The sequence below is a fragment of the Amblyomma mixtum genome, chromosome 4 (assembly GCF_055824585.1).
Source record: "Amblyomma mixtum isolate Tamu chromosome 4, ASM5582458v1, whole genome shotgun sequence".
Classification (NCBI taxonomy): domain Eukaryota; kingdom Metazoa; phylum Arthropoda; class Arachnida; order Ixodida; family Ixodidae; genus Amblyomma; species Amblyomma mixtum.
Window position 1 is genome coordinate 66,301,139 of NC_143015.1, and position 18,179 is coordinate 66,319,317.

General features: G+C 44.1%; 1 protein-coding gene and 3 long non-coding RNA genes across 4 annotated transcripts in view; 2 read left to right on the forward strand and 2 right to left on the reverse strand.

Annotated features, from left to right (window-relative positions):
• Window positions 1-4,393, reverse strand: LOC149346694 (uncharacterized). Its single transcript, XR_016292467.1, has 3 exons — window positions 3,410-4,393; window positions 2,716-2,801; window positions 1-1,259 (listed from the first exon to the last, which is right to left on the reverse strand). It is a non-coding gene; the product is annotated as an uncharacterized LOC149346694 (long non-coding RNA).
• Window positions 3,070-18,179, forward strand: part of LOC149346695 (uncharacterized) — a 36,157-nt gene continuing 21,047 nt past the window's right edge. Inside the window, exon 1 of the mRNA XM_089586628.1 lies at window positions 3,070-3,531. Coding sequence (XP_089442754.1) covers window positions 3,218-3,531 — 314 coding nt within the window. The 5' untranslated portion in view covers window positions 3,070-3,217. The remainder of the gene's footprint in view (window positions 3,532-18,179) is intronic.
• On the forward strand, window positions 3,672-14,439 carry LOC149346696 (uncharacterized). Its single transcript, XR_016292464.1, has 2 exons — window positions 3,672-3,974; window positions 5,064-14,439. It is a non-coding gene; the product is annotated as an uncharacterized LOC149346696 (long non-coding RNA).
• LOC149346697 (uncharacterized) lies at window positions 16,743-18,150 on the reverse strand. Its single transcript, XR_016292461.1, has 2 exons — window positions 17,040-18,150; window positions 16,743-16,957 (listed from the first exon to the last, which is right to left on the reverse strand). It is a non-coding gene; the product is annotated as an uncharacterized LOC149346697 (long non-coding RNA).

Sequence of the window (18,179 nt, forward strand, 5' to 3'; positions counted from 1 at the left end):
ACAGAAGTCTTCGCACCTGAAACGTGCTCAGCGATATTTGTTAAAGGGCAACTGCACCACCTTTTGAGAATTCCGCACTATTCAAGGATTCAAATCTATATAGGCTGTAGGTAAAGCATGCGAAGTGTTTTTGCACTAGCATTAAGAATAGTGACGTGATAGACAATTAAATTTTACATTCCACCTCACTGCACGAGAGGAGTGCAGAGAAGCTAGGTGTGACGTCACGGAAGGCAAGATTTCAAATTTCTAACTGCCATCAGCCACACCCTACCATGCCTTGTTGGATGCTACCAAAGAACGCTTGGAGATTTTCGCCTTCGGTGGAGCTGGTTTTCTTCCTTGAAAGCAACCGTGTATGTGTTAGAAATGTACCGGTACCGTAGATGATGTCATGATGCACCCCCACTTGGCGCTGTTCGCTGCGAAGAAACTTGAAGGCCGTCGAGACAATTACTTCACCATTTTAAATCTAACACAAAAGCACTTAGTATGCTTTGCCTGCAAGTTTTACACATTCGAACTCCTTTAAGCTTGCCGATTTCTAAAACCTATGCCCTTTAACAAATAGTAATTTTATTAAGATGGGCCCTAGCAGTTCAGGCAAATAATTTCTTTAGAAATATGTGCTGGGAACCTGATAAGAGCTGTGCTGTCATGGTCGTCCAAGCATCCTACCTCAGCAGGGAAACTTGTTCCCATGCTGCGTTAACGGCACCAGAAAAGTAATGCAGGGATGTTTAGTGGCTCTTCTATCTCAGTAGCGCACAAAAATATGTACTAGTGCTCCTAAAATATGTTTTAACAGGATAACTTTAACAATGTTTGGATGTGGCAAAGCACAAGTGCAATGGAGTGAACAGTGTAGTTCCGAACGCAACGATCCTTCTTGGACTAGTTCCGCAGCTTAGCATCGATTTCATGAAAATTACTGATGCAGGTGAGACACTTAAATGTAAGTCTCTGGACCAATAAAGGACTAAAATTTCATTAAAGCATTGTTTTTTTCATTCCACCTCATGACGGGCAACTCTGCTGCCGGCCATCTTAATATTAAGGCCAGAGTTCCGAGGCCAAAAGGCTGCACCCACACAACCCAAAGGCCAGGTGTAATCAGATTTTTATTTTTTCTACATTGCGTCCAGAAGCACAAGCACCTCCGAGCACCACATTTGCTCTCATGTGACACACCCCGTCGTCTAAATGCTGAAGCAGGCTGGCCGAAAATGAGGCTGTGCTTTCCAGGAACCTCAGCTAGACTGCACAGAAAATGTGAAAATTCGCATGAGACTAATGGGCAACGGAAGTGATCATAAGGCTTCAACACTTTACAACTATAGCAGCAGCAACAAAACATGCCTGGAGGCAGCTTTGGATGGGAAGAAAGCACCAATAGAGGCAGTTTTCATGTCTCTCCCTTGCTCTGCACCTGATCTGATCACTGACCAGAGTTCTTCAGGAGGTACCCAGAAAATGTGGGCAGACGCATACGTGATGGCCCTGCACTTGGGGAACCATCACACCTGGAACTGCCAAGGTGTCGCCTGCAACACCCCATCAACATTGGTGTTGGTCTGAAGTTGACTGCCCTAGCAACCACGGCACCCAAAGGATGCAGGGCATGTCACAGACCACTCGACAACACTGCCAGCAACAGAACATAGTTCTGTACATGAGCGGGCTGCACTCTGCAGACTTGCACACTTCGTGTCCGGACATGACAATAATACAAAAAAACGAGCCCTAAACAGTCACTCTTCGTACTACTACAACTTGATGTAATGTCATGATCAAAAGTGGTGTACTCCAAGTGGCGGGCGCCGGAGCAGCGTAAAACTACATCGCAACACCATCTACAGGTGGCATATGGGGTTGAGCCCTTTATTACCTCCAGGCATGTCGCTTGGCTCATTTCACGACCTCCTCTATGGCTCATTTCAATGCAACATGCTTCAGCTCACCAAAATACCAACCAAAATTTCATTATAGCACTGTTTTTTCATTCCACCTCATGAAGGGCGTTGCAAGCGCGACATAGATGGCATCCCCCTCATCCTGCCCGCTGCTGAGAGAGTGCGTGATGAGTGTCGAGGTGAACGTTTCAGGATAAGGCTTTCTCGGCAGGCCCAGTCTACATCCAGGGATTTTAGGGAAGAAAGAGCCTATAAAACTCGGCAGCGTGTGTGGCCGAGGGACTTCCTTTTGCAAAGAAGCTCCCTCTCACCAAGACCCCCGTTGGCGAAGAAGCTCCCTTCAACTGAGAGGCACCCTCAGCTGCTCTTACTTGCACATCATGTAAATATTCTGTATCAGGAGACGCCTTCCTCGCGGGCCCCGTCTCCATACAGGGATTTTAGGGAAAGAAGGGCGCATAAAACTCGGCACCGAGTGCGGATGAGGGACTCCCGTTTGCGAAGAAGCTCCCTTCAACTGAGAGGCACCCTCAGCTGCTCTTACTTGCACATCATGTAAGTATTTTGTATAAACTTCTCCATGTAACTCCGTCTCCGACCCGACCACGCTACCCGATCCCAACAACGCGCCTCGATTGCTGGGAGCCAAAGGTAATCACTGAAACGCCATAATGCAAAGCCAGTGACCTCATCATCATCACAGCAAACTAAACGTGGACGTCCCTCAAGAACTCGAGCCTTCGTACCGCGATTCTACTACAATTCAACACCTTGCATATCAAGCAACGCTACAGCCACTTACGCGCATACGTCGTTGCTGCAGCCGCATTTGAACGCCGGATTGGCTACTACTTGGCTTGGTATTACTTGGCTCGGGCCCAGGTCGAGCTGCAAAAAGAGTCGACCAACGAGCACAAATTTTTTTAGACTGCGCTAAATGTTGCCCAGGTTTTATTACCTCTGAGGCAGCTACTACTCTTGCTTGGTTATTTTATAAAGTATAGTGTTTGTTATCTTTGTGACTGAAACCAAAACCATTTAAACCACGGCCGCCTCGATCACGCGCGCGCGTGCGCGGCGATCCGCTCGATCCAGGCGGAACTTCACAGAGTTCACTCCATCGAGGCACCCTAAAAATTACTGACTAGTCCTGATCAATGGTCCTGATGCGATCATTTTTGCGGCAGTGCTGATAAAATAAACTTGTATCAACCGTAGGAACCGTAGGGATCATTTGAATCTGGATGATTTGATGGTGTTTGGCGCCGGAAGAACTTTCGAAACAGAGAAGCAAGGGGACAGTGATGAAGATTCCTATGTTTCCATGTGTGAACTGTGACGGAATAAAAGGATCAGCAGCTCGCTCGAAAGGTACAAGCAGTTCAAGTGTTGAAATATTCCTAACAAACGTTGGTGGTGTGTCGTTTAAATTACCGACGTCCAACGACGCTATGTCTTATCGGGAGATCGCCCCGCCAAAGACACTGGAGCAATACCTGGGCTTCAAGAAGTCGCTGCCGTGTGCTGTCGAACCGCTCAGAGACGTGAAGCAGGGCAAGCCGGATGACCCGAAGATCTTTTTCTGCCTCGACATGATGGGAGGCTCTCTGGAGGACAGGTCAGTAAACCGGTCGAGTGATGAAGTTGACGCGCGCCGATGTCATAATGACTCGAAGGGATAAAAGAGTGACAATGTTCGATGCGGAAAAGTACGTGCAGTCATGAAATTTATGAGTGTGAACGCGGCAGCGCGTACGCGTAAGGCTAAATGGAGGAAGACGATCCTCATGTCACGTGACTTTTAATGACGTCATAACAAAATGGCGTTTGTTTAGGTACATTTCTGGGTACTTTTTGTTGCAAAATTAGGTAAAAATGGCGTCGCAAAATTTTGAAACGTCCCTAGCCATAGTTTCTAGGTCGCTGGCGTCTCCACGGTTGCCACGGTGACCATCGCTGTCATCGCCAACGCCACGGTGGTTTGTTGACATGGCTGCGATGGCTGTTCACCGCGCGGTGCATTGACGCGTGGAGTAAGTGCTGCCGTGAAAGTCATCAAAGGTTGGTGCAATGGCGAGTAATATTGACCGCGCTAACGTCCGGACTTGTACCCCAGTGCCCTAGTGTTGTCTTTATTATGCAAGTTTGCAGTGCGACCTGTTCCAGCCGTGGTATGATATCGGAAGCCCCTAGAGACGTTTTGCAAGGCGGTGCTTGACTGAATTTGAGGTCACTTCAGTTCTCTTCGGCACCTTTCGGTATTGTATCTCGTGTTTGAACATTGCCTCCTCTAGAAGGAGGAAATGGTTTGAAGCATTGGATGAGTGTCGAAAATTATGTTTCCTTGTGTTGCGCGTAACTGATTCTGACCTGTACGTACTGATAGGATGAGCTCGTATGCATAAAAATGGTGGATACTGCGAGCCATTTGGCAGTTGCGGTACATATAAACTATGTTCCTGGAGTCCTACATGTATGCCCACCGGCGACAAGCTATGCTAAAAAAAAATTAAAATGCGGAAGGAAGGCGGACTGGACGTACTACACGCTAGCCTTTGAAAGGACAACACATCTTCCGTCTTAATGTTTAATATGCCTGCAGTGTCTACCCACCAACTAGCCAAGCTGTAATGGATTACTTCGCGTTGACACCCATGTTGCGCAAAGCACACGGTAGGCCACAGCTGCTTTGTACGACGCCGTAACGTTGCCCACGGAGAGACTTAACGCGACGCATCGTGCCACATGAACTATGATCCGTACGCCTCTTTCTTCGCTGATAGGCGTTTAGCGAATGTCGTAGTATGGTCACACCACCGAACCTTTGAATATGTAGAAAGCTGCTTTTCTTTTATCTATTTGGTGAAGTGTTTTTATACTCATTAAGTAGAACGTGTGGTTCTTGGTGTATTTCTTGTAACGTTCAGCATTGGAATAAAGCCAGACAAGGCCGAAGCTTGTTTTGCTTGCTCTGTCATTTCTGTAATGGTTTGTGATGAAGTGGGAGGCTTGACTTAGGCTTTCAGCATCCGCGTAGCCAGTGTGGCCCTTGGGTTTGTTTGGGAACGATGTTTGGGAACGATGTTTGGGCGTGGAACCGGCGATACCGAAATGGCGTTGCCGCTCACGCATTTACTGCTTTTCACGCAGGTATTCATCGCTGGTTATTCAAGTCACTGCTTTCATGCCGAGGAATTGTCTGCTGTGCATGATTCGTCTACGCTGGATACTGGTTCCTTCACCAAGCTTTCACCTGTGCTAACCACGGTCGACTTCAACGATTGTGTGTGCCTCGCAGCCGATTTTGGACATTGTGCGGTGCCAGTCAACCCACCATGGTTTTACAGCCCGTGCCACTACACTCTACAAAAGGCGGGAATCGTCACTTCATCGTTGGGGCGTGGAACCGGCGATACCGAAATGGCGTTGCCGCTCACGCATTTACTGCTTTTCACGCAGGTATTCATCGCTGGTTATTCAAGTCACTGCTTTCATGCCGAGGAATTGTCTGCTGTGCATGATTCGTCTACGCTGGATACTGGTTCCTTCACCAAGCTTTCACCTGTGCTAACCACGGTCGACTTCAACGATTGTGTGTGCCTCGCAGCCGATTTTGGACATTGTGCGGTGCCAGTCAACCCACCATGGTTTTACAGCCCGTGCCACTACACTCTACAAAAGGCGGGAATCGTCACTTCATCGTTGGGGCGTGGAACCGGCGATACCGAAATGGCGTTGCCGCTCACGCATTTACTGCTTTTCACGCAGGTATTCATCGCTGGTTATTCAAGTCACTGCTTTCATGCCGAGGAATTGTCTGCTGTGCATGATTCGTCTACGCTGGATACTGGTTCCTTCACCAAGCTTTCACCTGTGCTAACCACGGTCGACTTCAACGATTGTGTGTGCCTCGCAGCCGATTTTGGACATTGTGCGGTGCCAGTCAACCCACCATGGTTTTACAGCCCGTGCCACTACACTCTACAAAAGGCGGGAATCGTCACTTCATCGTTGGGGCGTGGAACCGGCGATACCGAAATGGCGTTGCCGCTCACGCATTTACTGCTTTTCACGCAGGTTAGTGACACATATTTCAATATATGTTTAGTGTATGCTTTGCCGGTTCCACCCCCTGTATTGTATGCATGCGTTTCTTCTCATTCTGTAGCACACAGACCCATGTTACGCAGAAGGTGTCGTTTTTCTTTATTTCGAAGAGCTGCGTTTTACCTTTTGCTTCTGGTTTTGTGCGGCGACATAGAAGTTAACCCAGGACCAAGCGATGCAATCCTGCAGCAGCTTTTGCAAGGCCAGACAGAAATTAAGGAAAAACTTGCAACTATCGAGAGTTATCAGGATGAAAACAAAACAGCTATGTCGGATCTGAATGCCCGTATGGCCAATTTAGAAGCAAAGATTGTAGGTCTTGAGGAAATGAGGGCCGCTGTCGAGGTCTGTAGGGCGAGTAGTGAAAGACAGCGTTCCGAGTGGCAGACTCTGATGAAGAAAGTGGACGATCTTGAAAATCGATCTCGACGGTGCAATCTGCTCTTTTATGGAATTAAGGACGAGGATGAACGCGAGTCACAACCAATTTCTGAAAAACTTGTCCTAGATTTGTGTAGATCTACTCTGGGAATAGACCCCAGAATCGAAAGAGCCCATCGCCTCGGACGGTTCCGTTCAGAAGGAACTCGCCCAATAATTGTTAATTTTAGTTCATTCAAAGAGAAAGAGGCTGTTCTGTCAAATGCGAAGAAATTGAAAGGAAGTTCTACTAGCATTTCAGAGGACTTCTCTGAACCAGTACGAAACAAGAGGAAAATGCTATGGGACTACGCCAAAACTTGCAAGGGACCCAATGGCAAAGCACATCTGAAATACGATGTCCTTTACTTGAATAATGTCAAGTACATTTACAACGAATCTCAGGGGCAGGTAGTTCGAGCCTCTTGACAAGTTAAGCCGGATCACTCTGTTTTGTCGATTCTAGTACTAAACTGCAGAAGTATTAAGAATAAAGTGGACAAGCTACATGGTCTAATTGACATGGCGAGACCTTCCGTTGTGATCGGATGTGAATCATGGCTGGATGAGGATGTTAGCGATAGCGAAGTTTTTCCGAGTAACTATATCAGCTATCGAAAAGATCGAGACAGGCACGGAGGAGGCGTATTTATACTGGTGGACGTCTTAGTTAGTTCTCGTAAGATGGAAATTGATGTTGGGACATGTGAGGCAGTATGGGCTCAAATTAGACTTTTAAATGGTAAATTACTATCAGTTTGCTCGTTTTACAGGCCACCTGGAAATCAGCTTGAACCCATCAGCGACCTAACTGATATGATTGAAACTGTTAAAACTGACTGTTTAGTTGTTGGAGGTGACTTTAACATTCCTGAATTAGACTGGAGCTCAGGATGTCTTCCGTCTAGAGGCAATTCCGCAGTAGGCAAAGAATTGTTAAATCTGTGCAATTCATTCAGCTTATCCCAATTAGTGCTGCAGCCAACCCGTGGCAACAATGTTTTGGATTTATTATTCACTAACCAACCATCGGCAGCTTGTTCTACCCTTGTAGTGCCCGGTATCAGTGATCACAGTTGTGTTTTAGCAGAAATGAACTTTCAGTATGTTAAACTTGAAGACTGTGGTAATCGGCGCATTTACAGTTACCGAAAGGCAAATTTCCCCGAGATAGCCCGGGCACTTGAATCCTATGTCGATGTGTACGAAACATTGTCTGATTCACTCAGCGTTGATGAGCTGTGGCGCACACTGACAGCCAAACTTTTTGATTTGCGTGAGCAGCATGTGCCGTCATGGGTGATGACGAAACGTCGCAGCAAAAGCAAGCCATGGTTCACAAAAGCGCTGCGCAGAGTCGTTGAAAAGAGGCAACAACTATATGCGCGCTTCAAAAGAAATCCGTCGGAAGATAACATGGATCAGTTAAAAAAGATTACAAAGGATATGAATGCTTCGGTCAAAGAGGCTAAATTTACCTACTTTCAGTCTTTCGACATGCGTATCCGGGATCGCCCTAAAGAATTTTGGCAGTACATAAAAAAAAAACAGAAAGGATGAATTGTCTATCCCGCCACTCGATCACAACGGAAGTATCGTTCATGATAATCTGGAGAAAGCCAAGTGCTTTAACACGTTTTTCAGCTCAGTTTTTTCTGCTGAGGACAGCAATAGCCCTGCCGATTTTCGCCTTGCCTTGAACTGTACGGAACCCATGGAGAACATTGAATTTGATCAGCGAGGAATTGTGTCGCTCTTAGAACGCTTAAAAGATAACAGTGCCACCGGTCCGGACGGCTTACCCACGATCCTGCTCTCTTCTTGCGCTTTTGCGTTGTCAAGGTACCTTCAAATTCTTTTCACAAAGTCATTACAGGAAGGCTCCTTGCCTGATGAATGGAGGCTTGCTAATGTTGTACCTATACATAAATCGGGACCTAGGAATGTTGTTTCAAATTATCGACCAGTGTCCTTGACCAGTGTATTATGCAAAGTTTTAGAGCATGTGTTTTATACCAGTATTATGAATCATCTTAGTATACATTCATTATTAAATACTAATCAACATGGCTTTCGCAGTGGTTACTCGTGTGTCACCCAGCTTACCGAATTTGTACATGACCTGTCAAGTGCTTTAGATAAGGGATATTCTGTTGACTGTATTTTTCTAGATTTTAAGAAGGCCTTTGACGTTGTATCACATTCCTTATTAATACAAAAATTATACTGGTACAACATAAATGAGAACGTTATTAGGTGGATAAAAGAATATTTGAGCGTTAGGCGTCAATGTGTTGTTGTCAACGGGAAACAATCACATGAGGTGGCTGTAACATCAGGGGTGCCTCAGGGATCCGTCTTGGGCCCATTACTGTTCATAATTTACATGAATGACATCTTTTCAGGTATTTCTTCATACATGCGTCTTTTTGCGGACGATTGTGTATTGTATAGAATTATTAACGATCAATGTGACTGCGATGCATTACAACAGGATTTGTGTAAAGTGGCCCAGTGGTGTGAGAACTGGAGAATGCATATTAACTTACAAAAATCTGTACATATGTGTTTCACTAAAAAGAAGGTTCCCCATATTTTCACTTATAACATAAATAATAGCAGACTGCTTTCAGTGTTGGAATTTAAATATCTTGGTGTATATTTAACAAATTCAATGTCTTGGCATCGTCACGTGCATTTCGTTACTGCCAAAGCCTGTCGTGTTTTAGGTTTCCTGCGACGTAACGCTAAACTTTTTCCTTTAAAGACTAAAGAACTGCTGTATAATACAAACGTTAGAAGCATACTTGAGTATGCTTGTACTGTCTGGGATCCGAAAACCTTGCTTGACGTTCAAAAGCTAGAAAGAGTTCAGAATTTGGCCGTTCGTTTTGTTTTCAATAACTATGGGCGATATTTTAGTGTAACGAGCGCGAAAAAATCTTTGGGTTGGGACTCACTTCAAAAACGTAGGAAAGTACTGCGTTTAAAATTATTTCATAATATATTTCATTCTAGAACTGGAATAGACAGAACCAAATATATAGCCAACCCTGATTACGTGTCTTTACGTAGAGATAATTCACTTAAAGTTAAAGAATACAGGTGCCGGACTGACCTTTTTAAAATGTCTTTTTTCCCCAAAACGGTTTCGGAATGGAACAAGCTGCCTGAGGAAGTAGTGTCCATATTATCAAATGATTCATTTTCTTCCATGCTGTGACATTTTTTTGTGTATAATAATTCCGTGTTCTTTCTATCTCATTGTTATCTTTTTTTTTTGTAACCACCTGCACGCGGTGGCATTTGTGTACTTTTTCTTCTACCCCCCCCACTGTAATGCCAGCCAATGGCGCTGTGGGTATGATGATAAATAAATAAATAAATAAATAAATGTTGGGTTATTGCGGGGTAAGTAAAACACAGCATAGAGAGAAACGTAAACACTCGGGATGATCAGTTTCTTGCACTTTCTGTGTGTTACATTTTCTGAGCTTCAATTTCTAGACGCCATGAATGCATTCCAAATTTCACAGCTAGCTGTTTTTTCTGCTGCACCAGTTAGTGAAAACACAGACTGATGGGCAAGTTGGTATGACATAATAAGGCAAAAACAGCACACCTGCATAAGGAAGATGCTGCGTTTTGTCTCATCTTCCTTCATCCTTGTGCAGGTGCACTGTTTTAGCCTTATTAGTAAAAGTATGTTGTACAGGGACGTTGGATGCCATGCATGCCGTAATGCGCTGCGTTAACTTTGTGCTAGCATTTGTAGTTAGAAGGGTTTCTTTTTGACATTAGCATTGTATAAGTGAATATAATTTGTGCGCATACATGAATAGCATGCTGGCTTGGCCTTGTAGGCCACTGCATCATTATGAAGTGTATGAGGTGTCACATTAATTGCACGCCTGCTTTTACTGCACGTTGCCAGTTTTGAGGGGAAAATCTGTTTTGTGCGGAGTCAGCAGTGACTAGGCAAGCGACCTTTGAATGCAAATAAGCTTGCTCCATAGATGGTAGCTCTGTGGGGCAATGGACACACACAAAAAAAAAGAGTAGCCATGACCTTTCAATATAAAGTGAAGAAGCAGCATAAACCAAACATCAACACGCCATGCATGTGACATGCTTCTCTGCATACAGTGAAGAGCTTAAAAATGCATGAAATGTAAACATGGGTTGTCTACTTATATTTGGTTGTTCCTTTTAGAGGGAAGCATGTTGACAAATTTTTCTCTGCTTTATGGCAAACGTCTAAAGGAGTGTGAGATTTCAGTAAGGAAACATTTACAGTTGGCCACATAAGTTTGAGGTATTCAAATTAGAAGGTCTGAAAAAGCTGTGTGCCTTTTCTTTCTAGCTGCATTCTAATTTTCATTCTTCGCTTGCCATGCTGCTGAATGGGTGGGTCTGCTGGTTCCTGAATTACTGTTTTTGTAATGTGCACAGTCAGAACATATGTATATCACGAGTATGAGGCAACATATTTAAAAGCACAATGTGAAAAGAGCTTGTGGATACATTTTTGAAGGTTGGCAGCTCAGTTCGCTGATATGTTTAGGTGCTTTTTATATTGTCAAGGCCCAGTAGGTATTAAAGGAGTAGAGACAACAAAATTTTAGTTGTTTCTTTTGGTTAGAATGATGCGCAGTACTTTAGAAAGACTAGACAGCTGCATGGATTGCGACAAGAGGCAATATATTTATAATTGCATTTTTTCTCTCGCACTGCTTTAGCTTAAACAACCGAACGACGACTGTGATGTCAGGGATGTGTTCAGGTCATGTGAGGCATACAAAGACAGCAGTATTGTTGCAGCTTTGTTCATTGTTATTTGCATCAACTCGTACACAAACCTGTCTAAGAGTTGGAGTCACATAAAGTGAACAGGCAGCGATTATATCTCTTTTTGCATGCCTCATGTGACCTGAACATGTATCTGACTTCAGAGCAGTCATTCGGCTGTTAAAAACCAAAACCAGATGACACGAGAAAAAAAATTCAGTTGTAAATTATTTAGCTGACAAAGTTAAAATCCACATGGTGGCTTGTGTACAGCATTGCCTAGTGCATCAGTGTAAAGAGAAATGCGCATCCAAAAATTTGGTTTCTCTACTCCATTAAAGATGTAGCCCATGACATGCTTGTGGCAGACCTTTGAGTTCATCATTCTTTTATGAGAGTTGTGAAACTGGCTCACTAGAGTGTAGCATATCAGGAGTCAGAGTGTTACTGGAGTAACTGACCTCATGGTGATTAAAATAGAAGAAAACTAGTTGAGTCCACAAAGAATGAGGTGCTCCTTTCAGAAGCAGAGCTGCTGTGAAGAATGTTCTATGAAAAGACAACCATCAGCTCTTTGCTACATTTCAGTTTATTATTTTCTTGAAGACCTAGTAACGGGTATTACAGAAATGATAAGAGGTACGTTACAGAAATAATTGGCACCTGCATATTAGCATGACAAGGGGTGACTAATAAAATTTTTGTAGGGGTCTATAGAATTTTGCCTCCATCGAAATGCGACCGCCACAGCCTGGATCGAACCCAGGTCTTTCGGGTCAACAGCCAAGCACCATAACCTCTGAGGCACCGCGGCGGCCAGTGATTTTCTATTACTGGCCCTCGGTACAGTGGGTTCACGGTTTTGCGGTAGAAATGTTATTGGTGTATGCCTGTTGTGCATATATTGGCTGAATATTTTTGTTCAAAGTAGTGCAAAATTTGTGAGTTCTTTTTTCTCTTAGAATCCACAATTCATACTGTGGCAGCTGTTACACTTGTATGACACCTTGATAAAACTAGCCAAAAATTATAAGCTTAAGTGTGTAGCAAACCAAGAAGGGCATGGGACAATTATAGTAATTTAGATGGAGTGGGGAAGTTGTCTATTGTTAATTTTTAGATTGCAGATTTAGTAAAAGTAGACGATACCTAGGCAACATGTAAGACATAAAGCAGAGACCTGGACTTTTGGTTGCTTATAATGTGGTCAGCCGTTGCCCCGCTGCAATGGCTGAGTGGTTAGGGTGCCCGCTGCTGTTCCCAAGGACGGGTTCGATCCCAGTTGCGCCAGCTGCCTATCAGTGGAGGCGAAATGCTAGGCGCCTGTGTACTGAGTGACATCGGTGCTCGATAAAGAGCCCCATGTGGTCAAAATTAATCCGTAGCGCTGCACTATGGCGTTCCTCATAACCCATGTTGCCTTCGGACGTTAAACCCCATATTCTATACCATACCATAACTTTTACGTGTTCTGTGTGCTTGACCATTTAAGCTGCAGTAATTGCTGAGCACTTGTTGAGTTTTCATGAGTATTTTTATGTGTAAATGCACAATGTGTGACGGGGTGCATATCGACAATTACGTATGCATGGCACTCATGCTAAGACTGGCGTGCATGTGAATATTCGTGTCCATCGTGCAAATAAACGGAAGTTGCATAAATAGTGAACTAAATGTAGTGTCAAAATGTCTGTGAAAAAAAGATTGTCATGTTTGCATGTGCTGTTGAGTCATTTTGATTGTAATGGCAAGCGTGGTTACGTTCAAGATTGCAGCAATATCTCGGCACATTATGATTTTGAATGGTAAAATTTTGTCTGTCTTGCATCCGTTGCAGTTTCAAGTAAGGTGGACGCACACAGTTTCAACATTGCTGCCAACATGATTTGTGTGAATGGCTTTATTGTACACTGTTGGGAGTAAGGCTTCTAGTCCATCCGAAGTGCTCTGATGAAAAATACCATTTATAATGGTACTTGTGGTTCTTTCATGTCATTAAAACTAAACTCATATAATAAATAATGTAAGTTTGAGCTGCATAAGTGAAAGTTATGTGACCGCTTTGTTCATGACAGTACATTTGGTTCGGTTCAATCCGCTACAATGATAGAAGACCGTTCTGCTTTGAAACAGCAAATTGACATGCATTCAAGCTTGGGATGAGCAGCAAGAGAGAAAGCGTGCATATTGTTGACGATGCAATGTTGACCCTTAAGTGCCCCTGTTACGTTTTCAGTTTTCTTGCCTTAATTTTCTTATGGTCGCACTGGGCGACCCGATTTAGAAAACTGCCAAAAAATAGTCGCACGTCCTAGCTTTAGTCAAAACCAAGGAAAAGAAAACATGCATATTTATATTTTTGTTTTATTTGTATGAATCAATTTTATTGGCGTTTCCTTTGAATGAGTGTGTTGATTTTCGTCAACTGCATAAATGACTTTCTTATTTATGTTGCAATTTTTAACGTTTAATGCTTTTTTTTTTCTAGTTTATTGCTGGTGTCGGCTATTTGTATTTAATTTTCTTTGAGGGAGCGCGCGATGATGATGATGGTAGCGCTCTTACAGCGCCCCCTACAGTCAGTTAGCAAAGAAGAAAAAAAACAACATGGCGGTTGTTTACGTACGTTTGAATCGCGGTCGGCGGCTGTTGCGAGTGAAGTATTCGTCGGTGTCTCGTCTTTGTGGCGTGTGTAGTTCTTTAAATTTGCCCCTTTTTTGTTTGTGACCAGTAGACCGCCTATGGAATGCGTGTTTACCGCCCATGCGTCCCTAAAGGTGAGTGAGCAGGACGCAAGCCCGCGCCGTCCAGTACTGGCGTCCCTGATCTGGGTGTTTCCAGCTCATTCTGGAAAATATCTGTGCATATAACTCTTGTTATAATCATCACGATGCAGTGCGTGGGCTGTGATATGTCGTCGCATTGACTTTCTCATGATGTAAGGGTTGGAGAACATTGCAGCATGTCGTTTCCAGCCCGCCTTCGATCCTTCAAGACACTGATCTGGACACCAAATGGCGACAGTACCAGTTGACGACTGTTGTGGGTGCGAGGTGGCGTAGATCTGCTAGATCACAGAGAGAATCAATTGCCGGCAGAATAATCGCAAGACTAACCCACCTGTGGCTCGCAACCACCTCAGTGGACTGAAAAATGCTCGGGACAGAGCGAAGCAATAAAGCTGCAATAAAGCTGCACGGTGCGAACGCTAGATACGTTGCTTACGTCTCATGTTGTACCTATCTGAATTGAGTGTTCTGGAATGCACTGGCAGTGTGTACTTCTGCTCTTGGGACCGAGTCGTCCTTCATGGCGCAGAGAGTGCACTGAACGCATGTGCATACGCTGGGCGGCGCACCTTAAAAATAAAATTGTTTCCATGTTCACTGCATGTTTTCAAAGGCACATGAGTTCTAAGGTAATCCTCCGAGTTCTCGTTCTGCTGGTATAGTCATATTTGGTCTGTGCAATCAATGACTCTGTGCCCACATACTGTCAAAAAGCAAGATTTGTCAGATCTTTGTCAGCCAGAGATGATGTGCTGGCATGCATAAATTGATATATAGCATCGTAATAGTGTGACACTGAACACTTTATTAAGATGTAATAGCAAGTAATTTCGATGTTTGTGTAAGCCAGTGTATTTGCCTTCATTGAAAAAGATATTCAAGAAAGTGTTTTGGTGTTCGTATGAGGCGGGACAGAACTTGTGTACAAAGTATGTGATAGCCAAGTGCTCAGGGCGAAATGTCACCTATCACTGCCTCTCGCCGGGGCAGGTGGCTCTCTGGAATTCTTTACTTCAGCATACTGCAAAACTAAAACGTGAAGAGCTGCGCTCAAATTTCGCTTTACCGACTGTAGTTATTGGCTGTCGTTTTTTTTTTTTTGCACGTGGTTTACTGCTGATACAATAACACACATGGCTCAGTCTGTGCATTGTACTGTGTGCTACTTACTGCATGCAATGTGCAATGCTTCAAAAGCAAGGGTTCGGGCAAGTTGTTTGTTCTAGTTAAGGTTGGTCGCCGAACAGAAAGGGACGACACGGGAACCAGACACACAGCACCGACTATCGAGATTTCTGTCAGTGCTGCGTGTCCGGTTCTCATGTTCATGCTGTCTTTATTTCTTTGTAATGTGGCCAACCTTAGCTTCAAAAGCAGTCTTCGCACTATGTATAGGGAGAGTGCACAGAGAGGGCCTGGTAATAAGCGTGTTCATTTTGTGCTCGTGTCTGTGTACAGCACCTGGTGCTAACTGCTCGCTATACTGCACATTTAAATTTAGGTGCCAAATGTACTTCCTTGTGATGCAGTGTGTGCACACCAGGGAATGATCTCGTATTTTGCATGGTGCAGCGAGTACCCTTCTCCTTAACATGTAACAAACTGTAGCTGCCTTTCAAAAATATCATTTTAGTGCATCAGCATCAGAACCCCCTATGTTGGAATAATCCGTCGGTCTGAAGCCTCAGGTGACAGAGTGGAGGGAGTGAAATCCGCCTTCACGAAATTGCAGGGAAGAGGGAAGAAGAGAGGGCGGGAGGAGGCGGTTGGCAAGCGGTTGAAAATCTGAGTCGAAGGGTGGAGAGAGTGGATGTGTCACTGATGGATGGGATTTCATCGGGTGAGTGGAGTGGGGGTGTCACGTAGTGATTGATGGTACCCATTCGTACAGTCTTACCCTGTCAGTGGCTGCTCGGTCCGGCAGGAACATAATGCTAACTTTGGCTTATGGGGTTTAACGTCCCAAAGCGACTCAGGCTATGAGGGGCGCCACAGTGGAGGGATCCAGTAATTTCGACCAACAGTGGCCCTTAACGTGCTCCGACATCGCACAGCATCTGGGCCTGTAGTGTGTCACCATCGGAATACAACTGCCGCAGCCGGGATCATACCAGCGTCTAATGGAATTTGTTTAATTTTGTCGTTACACTCACAGTAAGATTAGTCTTTCCCACGTACAAGTTGTATTTAATGTCAGAGTCCAAGGAAGGGCAGCTTTCCAAAGCCACAACTGGGCTTGTACGGCGTAATTAAGCAGCATTAACATCCTTTAGAATCAATTAACGTGTTTGTACTATGATTACACAATGGACACGGTATTTATCAAGGCAAACAATGGCAGCGTATATATGCCTGCAAATGTTTAAATCAAGAATAGTATCTGCTAGCTTATTAAAAATATATCATTTATAAAAATGACCGTCCAACTTCTCAGAAGTACCAAATCTGTGGAGAAATACAAATTGCAGATTGCCAATATGCCTAGGAAAATACATTTTGGCTGTCAAAAAAGGATTAGGAGCACTTTATTATTAATTACGCGAGGATTGTGGAGAGATGGGTCGGGTCACACCCAATAGTGCAAAACATGAACCCTTAGAAAAGATGCGAAGTTGTGGCGCCTATGCACTCATATGCTGTGCATAATGGGCTGCCTTGCATTACCATAACCTGTCCATGTAGACTGCTACAAGTCAATAAAAATCTCCGATATATACAACCGCAGTTTTCAGTTAGGTAGACATTTTATTTGCGACATTCTTAATCTAGCTGGCAGGCTATCACCAGCCCGAGGTGAATGTGACGTGCAGGATGAAATGGGTGCCATATCTGGATACTGGAGTAAATGTGATGTGATGAGCCTTGGGAGCATTCCTCTTCACATGGCGCCAGGCGGTCTTGCGGCCACATAATACGGCTGACAGTGCTTCATTCTGTAACCTGTAATACCGCAGTTACTTGCATCATGGATGCAGTTTCTTGTGGGAAAAAATTAGAATGGTAAGTTTGGTGCATTTATTACATGGTGTAAACCATGGTGTGGTCAGTTGAACTTTCCCCAGATTTTGATGATTGATGTAGGGAAAGCATTTATTATGCAAATGCATCCATTATTTAAGTAAATATGGTGTACAGAAACCTGGAATGGAAACAGAAATCAGCATCTGCAGGATTGAAACAAATTCCTAAGAACTTTGCCACAGCACCATACCCATGACTGCCAAGCCACATTTTAGCCCCTAGCCTTTCACTCTACACTGTCCTTAATCTGTTCATTCCCAATGGGCCAGACATGAGGCCGTATGGCACTCGGGTATCCGTATCTGCCTATATGGACATGCCACGTTGTCTACTACACAGCTTTTTAAACACTTGTAGCAACAGAGTCAGTTTTCTGAGAAGTATGAAACTTTGTTGCAATTAGTTTTATGACACACCCAGCACATTAACAGGCATTCTAGCCAAATTATAATTTCATTGCAGTTGGGTTTTGAAGCATTTTTCATTAATGAGTAAAAAGGAAATGACATTAACTGGGCACTATATGTTTCATCTAAGCTGCCTTCTCGACAAATAGGGGCATTTTAGAATTTCTAGGCAACAAAATTGGCACAGTGTTCCCATCACACAACAGAAGGCTCATTGCTTGGAAGGCTGGTGGAGAGACACTGTGTAAGAGCCAAGCAAGTTCATTTATGAAGTGCTTTATCATGTGAGGGAAGGCTATTCACGGCTGTTTCTACCATGGCAATATAAGTTCGTGTCACAAATTGCACCAGCAATGCTCTGAAAAATGAGTAATACTGTTTTTCTGTTGCAGCAGTATTCTCTTTGCAAAATAAGATGAATAGTAGTTTCCGCTGCAGCTTTCAGTGTGCAAGATGACAGCTACGGCTTAGCCTTTTGTCAAGAATACTTTTTCTCATATGCATTGCAGAACTGTAGAACCACATATTGTCAACTGTCCTAAAAGGCAAGGTGTGTTGCTGGGCGAGTTGGTTGGGGTACATCTTGAGAAAAACAGCGCTTGCAGACAAAGGAAACAAGAAGGACACACAACTGCGCTGTCTTTTTTTTGTGTGTCCTTCTTGTTCTGGTCCTTTGTCTGCAAGCGCTGTTTTTCTCAAGATGTCCTAAAAGGGTGGTGCACTGTGACAGCACG